This window comes from Thamnophis sirtalis, unplaced genomic scaffold (assembly GCF_051295495.1).
Source record: "Thamnophis sirtalis isolate CommonGarterSnake01/CBP01778 unplaced genomic scaffold, rThaSir2_p1.2 scaffold_9, whole genome shotgun sequence".
NCBI classification, from domain to species: Eukaryota; Metazoa; Chordata; class Lepidosauria; order Squamata; family Natricidae; genus Thamnophis; species Thamnophis sirtalis.
The window spans coordinates 10,963,925-10,980,197 of NW_028261389.1; the positions used below are offsets into that span (position 1 = coordinate 10,963,925).

The 16,273-nt window shown below is 41.2% G+C and overlaps 1 protein-coding gene across 7 annotated transcripts in view; it reads right to left on the bottom strand.

The window, feature by feature from the left end:
- Nucleotides 1-16,273, bottom strand: part of AEBP2 (AE binding protein 2) — a 51,090-nt gene that overhangs the window by 12,073 nt on the left and 22,744 nt on the right. For 4 of the 7 annotated variants that reach the window (XM_087722805.1, XM_087722802.1, XM_087722800.1 and 1 more), the window contains exons 4-6: nucleotides 15,388-15,574; nucleotides 13,784-13,852; nucleotides 6,638-6,762 (exon numbers count right to left, since the gene is read on the bottom strand). In XM_087722805.1, the coding sequence (XP_087578931.1) occupies nucleotides 6,638-6,762; nucleotides 13,784-13,852; nucleotides 15,388-15,574 (381 nt within the window). The remainder of the gene's footprint in view (nucleotides 1-6,637; nucleotides 6,763-13,783; nucleotides 13,853-15,387; nucleotides 15,575-16,273) is intronic. The other 3 variants (XM_087722806.1, XM_087722804.1, XM_087722803.1) reach the window with 1 other exon arrangement.

Sequence of the window (16,273 nt, forward strand, 5' to 3'; positions counted from 1 at the left end):
GTCTTAGCCACTCCTTAACATTTATTTATCATGCTATATGCAAATGTTATTTATTTATTTATAACATTTGCATATAGCTGGATAAAATACACTTGGACCTAAGCAGGGAAGAATAGTCAAATGACTGACAGAGTCATAGCACAATTTCTGTCATTTTTTCAAAACTTACAAAAAAATAAAAGCTATTTTGTCTCATAACTGCTTTCAGGCAAGTTAGGGAATTCTTTCCAATCTCTTTATTAGCTCTGGCTGTTTGTATTGTCTTATCTGCAGTTACCTCCTCTCGTCCCGAAGTCCTGCTCTGCTGCCTTATTGTGGTGATGGAAGGGGATTCCCGAGAGTGATGGGCGAATACAGACCAAAAGTATATATGTCAAACAGGGTCACCTAAACCATGAACGTCATGTATAGGACCTAGCTAAAGCAAGCAGGCATTTACATCAGGAAGCAGAGATAGAGGGCAGTATAGAGGTAGATGATCACTTTAATGATGACAGCAACGGTTTATACGATGCGATAAGCCGTAAATTCCTGTGCCTTACCAAGAAACCACACGGATAGATAAGATAATACACTGTCAGATAATGAATGCTTCACATGCCATTAAGGAACCATCTGAAGTATCTTCTGGAGCACTAATGATACTCATGACACTAAAACCCTTCAGGAGGTTCAACCGCTGAGGTTGCTGTAAAAGGAGAAAGAAAATCCAGAGCGGCAAAGAGGGAATTACAATGGGGGCGCAGAACGTAAAAACCAGAAATATGGGACGCTCCCTGCAGAAAAAGCAAGACCAAGTGATGATAGATTGACATCTTAAGCATTAGAGAATTGAAAACGGATTGGAACTGGACGCTTTTGAGTCAGAAAATCGTACTGTTTACTACTCAAGACACAAAACCGAAAAAGAAACAGTACCGCTTTCAGCGAGGAAGGATAGAGGATTGGACAGGACTAGTGCACACAATGCAACTGAGGATCAAATATTATCGATTAGAATTTGCAGACAACGTCCTTTAAAAAGATGCTCATCTAAGTTTCTGCTCCAACCACTGATGCAAGGTGACGTTTTTTATGGTCAAGGTCAATCTGAAAATGACAGAACATGCAAACAAGAGTTGCTGCTTATGATTAGAGACTGGAATGTCAAAGTTAGAACACACAGGAGGAAAATATAGCTATGAACGGGCCAGGAAACAGAAATTAAGAACAACTTCCCTGAAGCATTTGGCCTTATTTTCGGGGTGGTCTTATTATTTTTGAGGTGCAGAAGGTGGCGAGTGTGGTCAACTCATGGCTGCTGCTATGTTGCAATATTTTGGGGAGGGGTTATTTTAGCGTATGCGCTCAAAAGCCTGTTTGGGCTTATTATCTAGGGAGGTCTTATTTTCAGGGTATCACCTTCTGGTTTCTTTAGTAACAGCACATTCTTCAAGCAGAACAATTTCCAAATACATAGATAGCATCAGCTGGAGAATGCAGAAGATTATTGGTACAAAGAATTGTAACAGATCAACACACACAACACAATAGTAGAGTTGGAAGGGACCTTGGAGGTCTTCTAGTCCAACCCCCTGCCTAGGAAGGAAACCCTATACCAGCGATGGCGAACCTTTTTTGGCTCGCGTGCCATAAGTGGGGGGAGCGCAGAGGGGTCATATACAGGCGTGCCACACCCATAATGCAAGGTGCAACCCCCCAGTGCGCATGCACGCACTACAGGCGCGATCCCCCATTTTTTCCATGCTTTTTTCACCCTCCCCAGGCTCCAGAGGCTTTATAGGAGCCTGGGGAGGGCGAAAATAGGCTCCCCGCCCCCCCCCCCGGGAGACTTCAGGGATCTTCAGGAGGCTTCCCTGAAGCCTTTGGAGCAGTCAAAACGAGCCTCCGAGCAAATCGGAAGTCCGTTCCTGATCTTTCGGTTTGCCCGTAGGGGCAGTTTTTGCACTCCGGAGGCTTCAGGGAAGCTCATGAAGCCTCTGGACGACCCCCAGTGGGGTGTGGGAGGCCCTTTTTGCCCTCCCCAGGCTCCTATAAAGCCTCTGGAACCTGGGAAGGGCGAAAAATGGCTTTAAAAAAGGGTGAACTCAGCTGGCCAAGCTGACAGTGCAACACCTCGCGTGCCCTGACAAATACCTCTGTGTGCCACCTATGGCATGTGTACCATAGGTTCGCCATCACTGACCTATACCGTTTCAGACAAATGGCTATCCAACATCTTAAAGACTTCCAGTGTTGGCACATTCACAACTTCTGGAGGCAACTTCTGTTCCACTGATTAATTGTTCTAACTGTCAGGAAATTTCTCCTCAGTTCTAAGTTAGTTCTCTTCTTGATTAGTTTCCACCCATTGCTTCTTGTTCTACCCTCAGGTAGCCTTGGAGAATAGTTAGACTCCCTCTTCTTTGTGGCAACCCCTGAGATATTGAAACACTGCTATCATGTCTCCCCTAGTCCTTCTTTTCATTAAACTAGACATACCCAGTTCCTGCAACCATTCTTCATATGTTTTAGTCTCCAGTCCCCTAATCATCTTTGTTGCTCTTCTCTGCACTCTTTCTAGAGTCTCAACATCTTTTCTACATCGTGGTGACGATCAATTATCCAGCAAAGACGTGGTCAGGAGCTGATTGTAAGGGGGGGGGGAGAGAACTGATTATGTGCAGGCTCCATACCAAGCTAAAGAGGAAGATCAAAGCCAAATGTTTCCACAATGTAATCTTGAATGTATACCTACCATTTTCAAGAAGAATATTAAGAATTGCTGTGAAATCCTGGACCTCCCTGAGACAGAACTAGAGAAATTATGGAATGAAATCAGAGAGACTATAAAAGGTAAATGTAGAACAAGACAAAGACCAAGAAATAGAAGACACCTAACTGGATGTCACAACAGATGGTAGAAATTATGAAGATGAAGCAACCAAGAAACCAAAGATTTCAGGAAGAACTTAACCAATAGAGGGGGGGGGGAGGGAGGGAGAGTTGTTAGGTGAGACAAGGAACAGCATTAGAGAGCATCTGTATCTAGATAGGAAATATAAATAAATACAAAATAGAAACAGAAGGGGAAAATGCAGATAAATTTCCAAAAGATCACAAAACCTAGGAGATTCTACTCTCAAATCAACCTGATAAAAGACGCCAATGAACAGGTAGTTCATTCAGAAAAGATCGAATAGAAACGAGGGGAGTATATTGAAGTACCGCACAATAAAGATTTCAAAATCTAAGATGCTTTTCGAGATATTCCCTACTTAGAAGCGTGAGCAGCCCAGGTAGGACGGCTACAAGAAGTGACGGAGCATCTACAGAAATAGAAGAGGAAGCAAAAGAAGAATCTAATGATTCTAATCATGAGAGCAGCAAATCTGGAATGACCCAGTGGCTAGTTGACAGATTGGAAGAGGTCAATCTCCATGCCAATATCAAGGAGAGGAGGCTTAACAGATTGCACAAACTAATGCACTATATCCTTAATTTCACATGTTAGCAAAATTGATGTTCAGTGTCATTTAATGCAGATTATAGGCCTAAACGGAAAAAAATAGATGCCAGATGTTTAAGCTGGCTTTAGAAAAAGCTACAGAGCAAAAGGCTTTGTCTGGGTAACTGGATAACTGTCCCAGAATACCAAAAAGAAGTGAAAGCATTTGATTGACTAGAAAAAGCCCATGTTGACCATAATAATCTGCAAAATGTCTTTAGGGAATAACAATCCAGATCATCATTGTCTCCATTGAAAGCCACAGTCTGGATGGAACCTGGAAAGTTAACATTGGCTCCAGGTTGAAAAGGGAGTGGGACAAAGCTATACTGCCTCATTTATTTATTATGCTGGGCATATTTTGAGGAAAGATGGACTGGAAGAAAATGATTGTGTGATTTTAAAATTGGACAAAGAAACATCAATAACCTGCTCTCTGCTGATGAGACTTCTCTGATAGATGAAAATGCAAATGATCTGCAAACTCCAACAATAAATATCAAGGAACAGCTTAAAAAAATAAGACAACTCCATTAATTAAAATCAAGGAGCATGTGGGAAAAAGAGAGATTAGGATTAAAGATAAAGAGATCCAACCTAAGGCCAACAAACTCTGTGTCAGAACTGACAGTGTAAGGTGGTATGTAATTTATGTGCCACACAATAACACTTGACAGAATAGCAAGGAAAGTCTTGGAGCAGTTATTCAGATGCCATCACTTCTATTGACAAAGAGTAGAATCACATTGACGATAGTTTCCTCTGTAACACTCTGCGGGAGTAAAAGTCAGACTCTGGAGAAGGTGGACTGAAAGAGTACGGGTAGTTTTCGACTTACAACACAGTTCATTTAGTGACCATTCTAAGTTACAATGGCACTGAAAAAAGTGACTTATCACCATTTTCCACACCTATGCCCATTGCAGCATCCCCATGGTCATTGATTTACATTCAGATGGTTGACAACCGGTTCATATTGTGTCCAAAGTTCACGGGGTCATCTTTTGTGAGCTTCTCTGACTAGCAAAGTCAATGGGGAAGCCAGGTTCACTGAACAACGGTGTCACTAATTTAACATCTGCAGTGATTCACTTAAAAATGTGGCAAGAAAAGTCGCAAAGTGGAGCAAAAACTCACTTAACACATTTCTCTCTTAGCAACATAAATTCTGGGCTCGATTATGATCGTAAGTCAAAGACTATACGTGCATTCCTCTTTCAACAACCCCATGATCCCTTGCGGGTTGGGAGTCTGGGTAACTGAATGGAGCAGAGTGTTTACTGGCCGGATGCCCATCCTATCACCAATGCGGAGTTTTTTCAGCAGAGATGTTCTCAGTGTGCCCAGAGAAAGAAATACCTGCCTCTACCTAGGATTGAACTCACCGCCACCTGATTGTGAGGTGAGAGCTCCACCTCTAGGCCACCGCACCACTCTCAAGGACTACATACATTAACACTTTTATATGTTGCATTGGAAAAGATTATTGAACATATCATGACTAGCTATGAAACCAACAAATCAATCCCAGAGTTCTCACTTGCAACACAAATGACCAAGCTCAAATTATCATATTTTAGACACGTTATACAAAGGCCTCACTGTTTTGAGAAGTTTATAATGCTAAGAAAAGTGGAAGGAAAGGGGGGGGGGGAGGAAGCGGTGACCACCAGCAAGGTGGATAGATTCAATTGCCAATTACTACGAATGCTGCTTTAAGAGACCTAAAAGGACAGATCATCTGGAGAATATCTGCACACAGTCAATAAGAGTCAACTTAGACTGGGTATGAAGTAACAAGTGTATCTGCATCTCTTTGTGCTGTGTTTGTGTGTCTGTATGAACAGGGAAACACGGGGGTAGGTTGCATTCTCCGGTTCACGTGATGGAAAAAAGGCAGGCCTAGAACGTAGGAGCCGGCAGCTTTCTGAAGTACTGCTCTATTACCTACCTCTCTCACAGGGGGTAGGCAGCCCCTGGCCAAATCATGACAATTTCATACCTCCATCTTCTTATCAATTTCTCTGCCCCACAAGATTTGTCACTTTATGTTCTATTATGATAGGGATGTCACGTCGTCACATGATGTGTCGTGACATTTCCCCCCTTCACTAAACCGGGTGCGGGTGTGGCCAGCATGTGATTCACCTGACCCGTGGGCCGCAGGTTTGACACCCCCGTATTATGAGCAGTCATCATATTTATGGACAGAGTTCTGAGGCTCTTTACTTAATTTCTTTCCAACTTTCCACAAAGTTGGAAAGAATAAATATTTTTTAGCCGGGAGAGCTATTCGAAGTGCTAGGATAGTGTTTCTGAGAGCAGAATTCAAATGGTCATGTATCCATGGCTGGGACTAAGGTGCTGGATGAGCCTCTGGGAGACCAAGGTTCTCATCCTTTCACAGCCATGGATTACTTTCAGCTGGTCACTCTCAAAGCAACCTGTCTCAGAATTATAACAGAGAGAAATTGAATGCAGGGAGGCTCTATAGACCAGAAGGTCCTGGGTGAAGGACAGGAAATAAATTTAACCAATTAAAATATGAAAATTGCTGAGTAAATAGCCTTAAGCAACTTTAAAGGGCTGCTGTTGTTATTCTATGTTCTATAGCAGGGATGTCACATTCGATATAATTGAGGGCCACATCAGGATTGTGTTTGACCCGGGGGGGGGGAGGGCGTGGCCAGCTTAATACCACTCATGTCAGGGGCACCTGTGGTGGCCCAAGCACTCTGCCAGTGAAAACGGGCTCCGTTTTTGGCTACAATGGCCTCCTGCAACCCTCTGCCAACAAAAACGGAGCTTGGGAGGCCACACACCGAGCTCCATTTTCGCTAGCAGAGGCACCATGGGCTGGTCCTTTGCTGTTTCCCTGGCGGCCCTGCGGGCCAGAACTAAACACCCTGCAGGTCAGATCCGGCCCCTGAGTTTGACACCCCTGTGCTATAGGATAAAAAGAGAGGAACATGAACTGCATATATTTTTGGAAGAAAAACACAGAAGTCTTTGCAGAAGACTTTTCAAGCAACATTGTCTGTATTAAATCTGCGATAACAATGCACAATTATGTAAATCAGTGTAGAAAGGCTGTTCGAAAATATTGAAGATATTAGAAATATACCAAGCATGGTAGATAATCATACTTACAGTACTGTGAAATACAACACTGTGGCCTTTTCCCAAACTTTCTATGTGAGCAGAAAGGTTAAAGCAAATAGCTCGATGCCGTATGGCGTCCAAGGTCTGTGCATCAAAGAAGTCATGAGGTCTTGCTAAGGAAGGGGGGGAAAAACAAAGCAAGCCTTCAACTACAATACAAGAGTGTATGCAACATATTTAAATGTTCAGCTTTTCTGATCTTACTTAAGAAAGATTACACCTTCATGGCCCAGGCTGTAAAGCTGTGTATACCTACAATGATCCTATTTTTAAAATCATCAAACTGTTCTTACTATGGGGAAGTCTTCTGCTAATGTTTCATTCGAATTTCCCTTTTGTAAATTAAATGCAATATTCCAAAGTCTGCATTTGGGTGAGAAAACGACAGCTTTAGCAGGGCTTTTTTCTTCTGAAAAACCCTTTTTAAGCATTTGAAAACTGGAATCATATTTCCCGTCCTCTTTTCAAAATTAATTCTTTCCCAGGGTTAATTCAGGGTTAATTTTTCCAGTCTCCAAATCAATGTCTTTGATCTTCCCTGGACCAATTTTTCTGATGATTTCTTTCTTTGAAGAACTAGACACAACATTCAAGGAAGGATCTGATAAAAGGAAGATAAAGTGAAACTATGACTTCCTGTGATTTGAAAAAAAGTTACACTTTGTAATATTATTAACAAAACTACATTTGTTTTATTTGGCAACCACATCACACTGCCATCTTACTTTCATTTGCAAGCAACGAGTATTACGAGATCATTATTGCAAAAATAGCAAAAACTTCCACTTAGCAGGTTTTGAAGCAATAGGTTTTGGACTTAATATCAGTCCCAACCTCTCCCAGATTACACAAATCCATCGTTTAGGAAATATGTTGCCTATGTGTGCATTAACATACCTTCTTGGGCAACTGTTTCGCTGTTACTTATTTTGTTCCTGTATTGCGCCTCAGAAATATATTAGTTGGTGATTTCTGGCTTCCAGCTTTTTAGCATTTAAGGCCGGACACTAATTGATAACTTGATTCAGCTTTTGGCACTGCCTTTTTTTAATAACTTTTTCTTTTTGCTGCTCACTGATTCCTTGGGTTGTTTATTTTTAGTTTCAGCTCCTTGTTAAACTCAGACCACTTGCCCACTATAGTTAGATATATCTCACACAGAACAACAGAACAAGGATAACACTTCAGCTGATTATGCACCAAAATCATCTGGCATCAGTGAACTAAATCCAGCAATGCTAAACTTTGGTTTTGTGAAGAATACCTTCATGCAAGATCAAATCACTGAAGATACGGATCAGTTCATAATTCTCAACAAACAACATTATATTTGAACAGGCAGTGGGAATAAGGAAAAACCTATTTGTGATATCAATCAAGTGATATGTATTCATATATGACATCTGCCTCTAGAACTAAAAGATGAAGTTAGTCATTATCAAGTCAGAAGGCTGTGGGAAACTAGTCGGATACTCACCGAAATATGGCAAACAGAAGAAGAATAAAAAAAGGTTCTAACTAAGCTTATATGAGGAGATCTGGAAAGTGGCACAGTGGCAACACATTGGAAGAGGTACATATAATACAGTGCTTATTCATACAAAGGAAAAGACACTTTAACAGAATGAACAAACTATCGTGCAAATAACCTTGATTTCAGAAGCTAGTAAAATGATGTTTAGGCTCACCCAATGCAGATTAGACACCTACACAGAAAAAGAGATGCCAGGTGTTCAAGCTGGCTTTATAAAAGGCGAAGGAACATGAGACCTAATTGCTGATGAATGCTAGATAATTGAGAAAGCTAAAGAATATCAAAAAGAAGCCACTATGTCCTTCATTTATTATAGAAAGTCTTTTGATTGTGTCCATCACGAACGTGCTTAGAAAAATGGGGATCCCAGAATATCCCATTCTCCTCAAGAGACACCAATATACAAGTGAGGAAGCCACAATGTGGACAGAACACGGTGAAACAGAGAGCTCCAGATTGACACAGGAGTGCAACAAGGCTGAATATTCTCCCCTTATCTACATGCTGAATGTATATTAAGGGAAAGCTGAACTGGAAGAAGATCAATGCAATTTTAAAACTGGAGGAAGAAAAATCAATACCCTGGGTGTTATTCTCAAGAGACTGCTCTGATAGCAAAAATGCAAAGGATCTGCAAGCTCCAGTAATAAAAGTTAAGGAGAAAAGTGAAACAAAATTATATTGCCTAACACAGAGGCGTCCAATTTTGGCGACTTTAAGACTTGTGGACTTCAACTCCCAGTATTCTGGGAGTTGAAGTCCACAGGGAGTGGTAGTCCACAGGTCTTAAAGTTGCCAAGATTGGACACTCCTGGTCTAAAGTGATATTAGGAAGAACAATCACTCTTAGAATTGACAATGAAGATACTGAAGTAATGGATAATTTCTGCCTTTTAGGATCAACCATCGATAGTAACAGAAGAAACAGTCAAGAAACACAACACGGATTGGCACTTGATAGAGCACCCATGGAAGCCTTGGAAAATATATTCAAATGCTGAGGTCTGTCCATTACCTACAAAGATCAGAACAGTGCAAACTAGGGTAATCCCTGTGAAAGCTGGAATTTGAAGAAACAGGAAGGAACACTACTGACATTTTTGAACTTTGGGATTGGAGAAAATATATAAGAATACCGTAGATTGCCAAGAAAACAACCAAACAGATCTCTAAGCAACTGGGCAGGCTCAAATTATCCTAGTTTGGATTCATTTTGGGAAGATTTGGCTCTCTGGAGAAGGCTCTAATGCTGGTAAAGTTGGAAGAAAAGAGGACAATCAGCAGCAGGATGGATGGATTCATTTATGGCAATGGATGTGCCATTAGAAGACTTGAAATGGGGGGGAGGGGGATTTCCATGAACAAAAAAATCTACATAGCTGATAAGAGTTGCTGGCAACTTGATGGCACATAATCGAACCATATATTCCACACTAAAGTCAGGGAGAAATGAAAATGCATTCGTGAATCAGCATGCAACAATGACTTGGGTTTATGTATCGGATATACATAATGTATATAATGTTTTTGACTTAATGCTTTGCGTGAATTTAGTCCCTGTGGCCTTGGAAACCATTTTTCATATATACTACTACAAATCTAGGCAATAGTGTTCGTAAGATAAAACATGACTTTCAACCAAACCAGTGGAATCAAGTCAAACTACCAGAATATCATAGCTTGAATCAGGAGAGGTAACTACCGTATTTTTCGGAGTATAAGACGCACCGGAGTATAAGACGCACCAAGATTTTGAAGAGGCAAATTTTAAAAAAATGTTTTTGTACTCTGCAGACCTCCCAAAAATGCCCCGTTTTTTGCAAAAACGGGCCTGATTTAGGAGATTTATAGAGTGCTTCTGGAGGCGGGGGGGGGGGGCAAAAATGAGCAAAAAAGCCCTGTTTTTTGCTCATTTCTGCCCTCCCCAGTCCCCAGGAGCACCCTGGAAGCCTGCTAAAGACTATGCACGGCCATTTTTGCAAAGGGGTCGGGGTTTCAGGAGGCAAAAAAATGCTGTACTCAGTGTATAAGACGCACCCAGATTAAAAGGTGCATCTTATACTCCGAAAAGTACGGTAGATACAGAAGAAAATTCTCATCCAAACATCCCATGAAGTTCCAGAGGAGTCAATGACTTACAGAACATAATGAAGATGTCAGGATTCCTGGAAGGGGAAGACACTTTGAGGAGCATAATTCAGCTCTACGTTCTATGACTTCAATTCCAAAGCTTATTTATGCTTTATTATTTTGACTTAAAACCATGTAAATATCTGCCAAGCACAATTTAGGTTCAGGAGGATTATGACTATTCTCAGTGACACAACCATTCCATGATTGACATTTTTTATTACTGTCCTGGAGAAATTTCATATTTTTTGTTTATGAAAATTTTGATTAATTAACAGAAGTGCCGGCAGGGTGAATACCACTGAGTTACCAAGAATTGCAGATCTAATTCTATACTCAGGAATTAGGAATGTGCATTTGTATTCTATTATTTTCTTCTTTAATTCAAGATGTTTACTGTCTTTTTACTTCTTTTGTTTTCATACTTTTTTTTTTACAATTTTAAGCCACCCACAATCAGTTTAGCAGTTGGGTGGTCATACCAAATAAAACCAATCCTTCTCCCATCCAAAATATTCTAACTGAAACAGATTATCTGGATTCAGGCTTGGCCTGGAAAATGCTGCTGTGATGGCCGACCTTTCTGGGACCTAACCATGGGAGTTTGGTCCTCTAGTCCCTTCCAGACCTTTCAGTGGCATTTCTTACCATTGCGACCTGCATCTTTCTGGCCCACCTGCATGGATTAAGAATTAGACACTAGAACCAGGTGGCGAGCCTATGACACATGTGCCAAAGATGCAGTGGTGGGTCCCGGATCCCGGTGCAACCAGTACGGTGCAACGAGGCCCGGCGTCTCCCACATGCACGCGTGCAGCACGCACACGCATGCATGCAGTACACATGCACACGCATGCAGCATGCACATGCATCCTTATCTCAGCGACGCCTCCGCGATGCTCCAGCTGCTCGGCGGAGTGTCGCACGGGTGCCGTACGCTCCATGTGTGGAAGCGTCGAAGAGCTCAAATACAGTTAAGGAGCTCGGGCAGGCAGATGGGCCCTCAGGAGCACCGTACCAGAATGGTACCCGATGCTCCCAGCAGGCACAGGTATGCCCATACCAGCGCGTACCGCCTACAACCCACCACTGCAAGGATGGCATGTAGAGCCCTCTCTGTGGGCACATGTGCCATTGCTGGCTGTTCTTTGCAAACGCCGTAGCACTGGAAACCCAAAGACCAGGAGGCTGGGGCGTATGCATATGCCGGCCAACTGGACTTTGGGTTGCAGGCGCACGCAAAAACCAGCTGGCCAGTGCGCATGCATGTGTTGGAAACCTGAAGGCCAGCTGGTCTTTGGGTTTCTGGCGCTCCGGTGAATGCATTCACATGCATGTGTGTTCCGGTATGGGCACTCGGTGCTGAAAAAGTTCGCTAACACTGCACTAGAATGTATTTGATGGTAGCTCCACTCTTACATGAATGGTGATATCAATCACAAATGAAGGAGGAGAAGCATTCAAGTCCTTGGTTATTATGTGTGGTTCCTCAGGACTCTCCCTTATACTATTTAATATCTACATATAATCACCGTGGGAGGTTGCCTGTCTCTCCATAATGCGGTATCTCTGCTATGCAAATAACACCCAATTGTATATTGCCACCCCAGGCCAAGCGGGAGCTTACATCCTGGGAGGATCTGAATGGGATAAAGTAACTTTGTCTGAGACAAAGCTGCTATTTTGCAATAGAGCATGGGGTATCCAAACATCGGTTCTCAGTAGTCATACGGAAGGGAGTTTGTTTCCAATGAAGGAATTGATCTTTCAACAGCAGGAAGTACTGTTGTCAGGATGGGGCAGGGAGGTGGGGCATTGCTCAGCTTCAGATGTTAAATTAGTTACGGCCCTGCGTGGACCCAGATGCCCTAGCAAGTAAATCACATCTTTCTAACCACTCAATTAGACTACTGCGACATGGGAAACTGCAACTGGAAACTACTTAGAACAGTGGTCCCCAACCTTTGAGGTCTGGCAGTCCCACTGGGGAAAGAAGAGGGGAAATGGGCTGTATGAGTGGCAGACTGGCACATACGCACACAGGCCTTGCATGAATGGTGGGCCAGCGCACCTGTGCCCGCCAGCCCACCGCTCCTGCAAGTTGATCTGTGTGCATGTGCATGTTCCGGCCAGGCACTCACATGGCCCAATTCCGAATAGGCCATGGCCTGGTAGTGGATCATGGGGTTGAGGACCCCTGACTTAGAAGCTACAGATGGTACAAAATAGAGCAGCTAAAGTGCTAATAATCTACTCCTAACAGTGCATAAACATATTCTGTTTTGGTTATGGTTCAGAGTCTAACCAATTTCGTTGTATTTAAGTACAACGACAATAAAGATTATACTTATACCATTAAAAAAACCTGAAAGTTACCTTTCAAAGTTCAACACAGCACTGTATCCAGTTATCTCAAGCAATTCTTTGCTAGGACAGAATCTGCTTACCTAGTTTGATCATTACTAGAGGATTTCAGAATTCCTCCACTTTTTGAGATAGCTAGGTGTGGACAAGGCAGCACATCAATGGTAACCCCCCCCCCCTTTATAGAATTCTTTTTCCAAGAGGAACACTCATCTCTTGGCTTTTCAAAACCAAATGATAACCCTTTCATTTCATGAAATAGAATGGGGGCATCGTGACATTTTTGTTTTTTACTAGAAATGTTATTGTTATTAGTTATTTGGCCCATTGTTATTTTAATGCTTCCAACATTAGAAATGTTGTAAAATATATATATATATATATATATATATATATATATATATATATATATATATATATATATATATATATATATATATATATATATATATATATATATATATATATATATATATATATATATATATATATTCCCATTTAAATTGAAACATTTTAAAAAAAACTAAGGGAAGGGAAGCCATCCTGCTTTAAGACGAAATATCCGCCTTTGCCATCATCTTTCTAAAAAGTCCTTTGAGCCCAACATAGGCTCCAAAGGATTAATAGGCAATTTGAACAGGACTTTGTTTTGAAGTCTGTATAAGAAAGAAAAAAAAAACCAAACACAATCAGGGATATTAAAAAATATCCTGGAGGCTGGAAAAAGATGTCCATAAAATCCTACAATATTTATATCCTTTCTTTTGTAATAAATAAATGCACAAGAAAAAGCCATTCTTGCTATCAACACATGTGAATCATCAACAAGGGCCAACATGAAGTTGTGGAATCTCCTAAGATTATTTTATTGCAATGTGGGAAGCAGGAGGGTTGACTCCGCCACCCCCAAAGCCATGGTTTGTTCTAATCCTGGCTTGCCTGGGAAAGACAAGCCAAATAGTTTGTGTGTCACAATAAGCAAACCTCAGAAAGAGCATTCCTTGGTTTGCTTAGCAAGTCCCGCTAACAGAAGCTAAGTGGGAGCTATTGAGCAGCGTTCACTAAGCTCACTTGCTCTTTCACAGCGAGTCAGAATTCTGGCTTACCATGACGTGTGACCACTCCTATTCTCTTGTCAGTGGTTAAGAGTTCCCCAGCACAGTCTGGCACCAGCCCTATAGAGGACAGCAGAGTCAAGGCCTTTATATATCCAGTACCCTAAAACCTTAAACGTTTTGTGAAACGAGTGGCTGATTCAATACAGTGCAGTTCTCAGCTATGGAACTGCACAAGTCAGTTTTGAACTCAAGACCACAGCAGCATTAACGTCCATCATGAAAAAACTGGAATGTGCCAATATAGATTTCCCCCTCCATTTTTTCCCCCATGGGTCTTATCTTTACGGGAGCTTCCCTCTTTGAAGCATCCCAATTGGTAATGGACGACTTGTCAAATTGTAGAAGGAGAAAGCAGGAGGGCAGAAAGGGCTCTGGGCTCGAAGGGGAAAAAGATTCTTTAGAGTCTGAGCACAAAGAATCTGTTAGGAGGGCAGCCAGGAGAAAAGGTAAGATAATTCTAGCAACAACAACAAAAATACTATTCAAATCTTTGCTAGCTGGGACAGTCTGATTTCCAAACAAACAGCCTCTGACTGTACTTATTAATACATCCCTCACTTCATCTTTACAACTACTTAGTAATGTAAGACTGAACTCAGAGATAGCAACCAGTTCAGTCTTTTGTGAATTCTACGGCTGAATGAGAACTGAAATAGGTTTTTCCAGTCCAGATCTATCATATGGACTCTATGCCAAGTAATCAATTCAAGCAAGAATTTTTTTCTAACACGGATCCTTTTAGAGAAGGGTTTCCCAACCATAGCAATTTGAAGATGTGCGGACATCAACTCTCAGAATTCCCCCATGGTGGGAATTGAAATATACACATCTTTAAGTTGCCAAGCTTGGAAACTACTATTTTAATACTATTGTTCAACTAAACTGAAACATTAAAAGCAGTCTGAATATGAAATTTCAGTTAGATTACTGAGGGTCTTTTTTTATTTCTGGTAGGGTTACATTAAGCTTGTTTCAAAAACTATTTTTCATTATTGTCTACAAAAATATAACTACAATATCACAATCCTCCCCCCCCCCCCCAAAAAAATGTGATTCCTGAGAAGTACAACCCTTCAAAGTATCACCCAAATTGATGCTGGGGAACACAGAGTTCCGTGTAGACCCCTTATGCTACTCTTCAAGTAACCATTCACATCTTTGGGCTTTTGACAGTCAGGTGCAATACTAACAGCATATTTTTTTTAAAAAAAATTTTTTTAACTTCTTGGCCTAATACAGGATTCCAGAGAGGATGACAAAAATGACGGTAATCATTGTCCTCTGAATGCCAATGAATTAGGTATTCTGTTCAGTAAAAAAAAATCCTATCGGACTTCCCTCTGTTCTACCTGCTGTAATTCTGAAGCCTACAACTTCAGAGCTGAGGATAAGAAGGTACATTCCTACTAAGTATAATGGTTTCTCTCTGACTTTTCCATGGAGCAAGATCTTAAATTCAAAGCTACTAATCAGAGGATTTGCAAGAGGGTGGTAAACAGGCAAGAAGCTACAGAGAGCAAGCCAGCCACCAGGGGTCAGATGCAGGGTTATACGAAGCTTATCCCAGAACTAAAACATGCACAAAAGCTTACGTAAGGAGCGTCTCCGCTTGTTCTTTAGCTTCTTTCTTTTGTTCATTCCAGCTTTAGAAGGAGACTCTTCTTTTGCCTTTGGCTGGTTGGTAACTTTTGAAGAATTCTGCTGACTGAAGTGCGTTGGTACATGCCGAGCCAGTCCACTCTGGGAAGCAAAACTAGCATTGCATCCTCCCACAACACACTAAAGAAAGGAAAAAAAGTTAGAGGTACTCACTGAACCCAGAAGGAATAGGCTGGTGTGGTCTTGCTCTGCTATAATCCTTTCATGAAAAGTACAACTGAGCAATCTCAGTCAACGTATTGAGAAGTGCTCACTTCAAACAGGACATCAATTATTAAAGATTACCTTCCCTTCGTTGTTCTTAGCGCAACACAGCAGGCAATCAAGAAATGACAGTAGACAAAAGTGATTTCTGAACACCAGAGCAGTAACTCAGTTCCAGTGATATGAAAACATAGCCAACAATATGAAATCATGCCAACTGCAACAGCTTTTTTGCATAGTTAACAGCAGATATTAATGGGTTTTTGTTTGTGTGAATGAATACATTCTTTTATACAGAAACACATCTAACAAGAAGATTAAGTCAATAAGATTAGCAAAGTTAGTTGAAATATTACCATTTCCTCAAATATTGTGATTAAAGTAGATGTAACATTCTATGACAACAATTCCTGCTGTCAAGAAGTATCTATCTATCTATCTATCTATCTATCTATCTATCTATCTATCTATCTATCTATCTATCTATCTATCTATCTATCTATCATCTATCTATCTATCTATCTATCTATCTATCTATCTATCTATCTATCTATCTATCTATCTATCTATCTATCTATCTATTTTAGCTATCTACCTACCAGGGGTGGGTTTCAA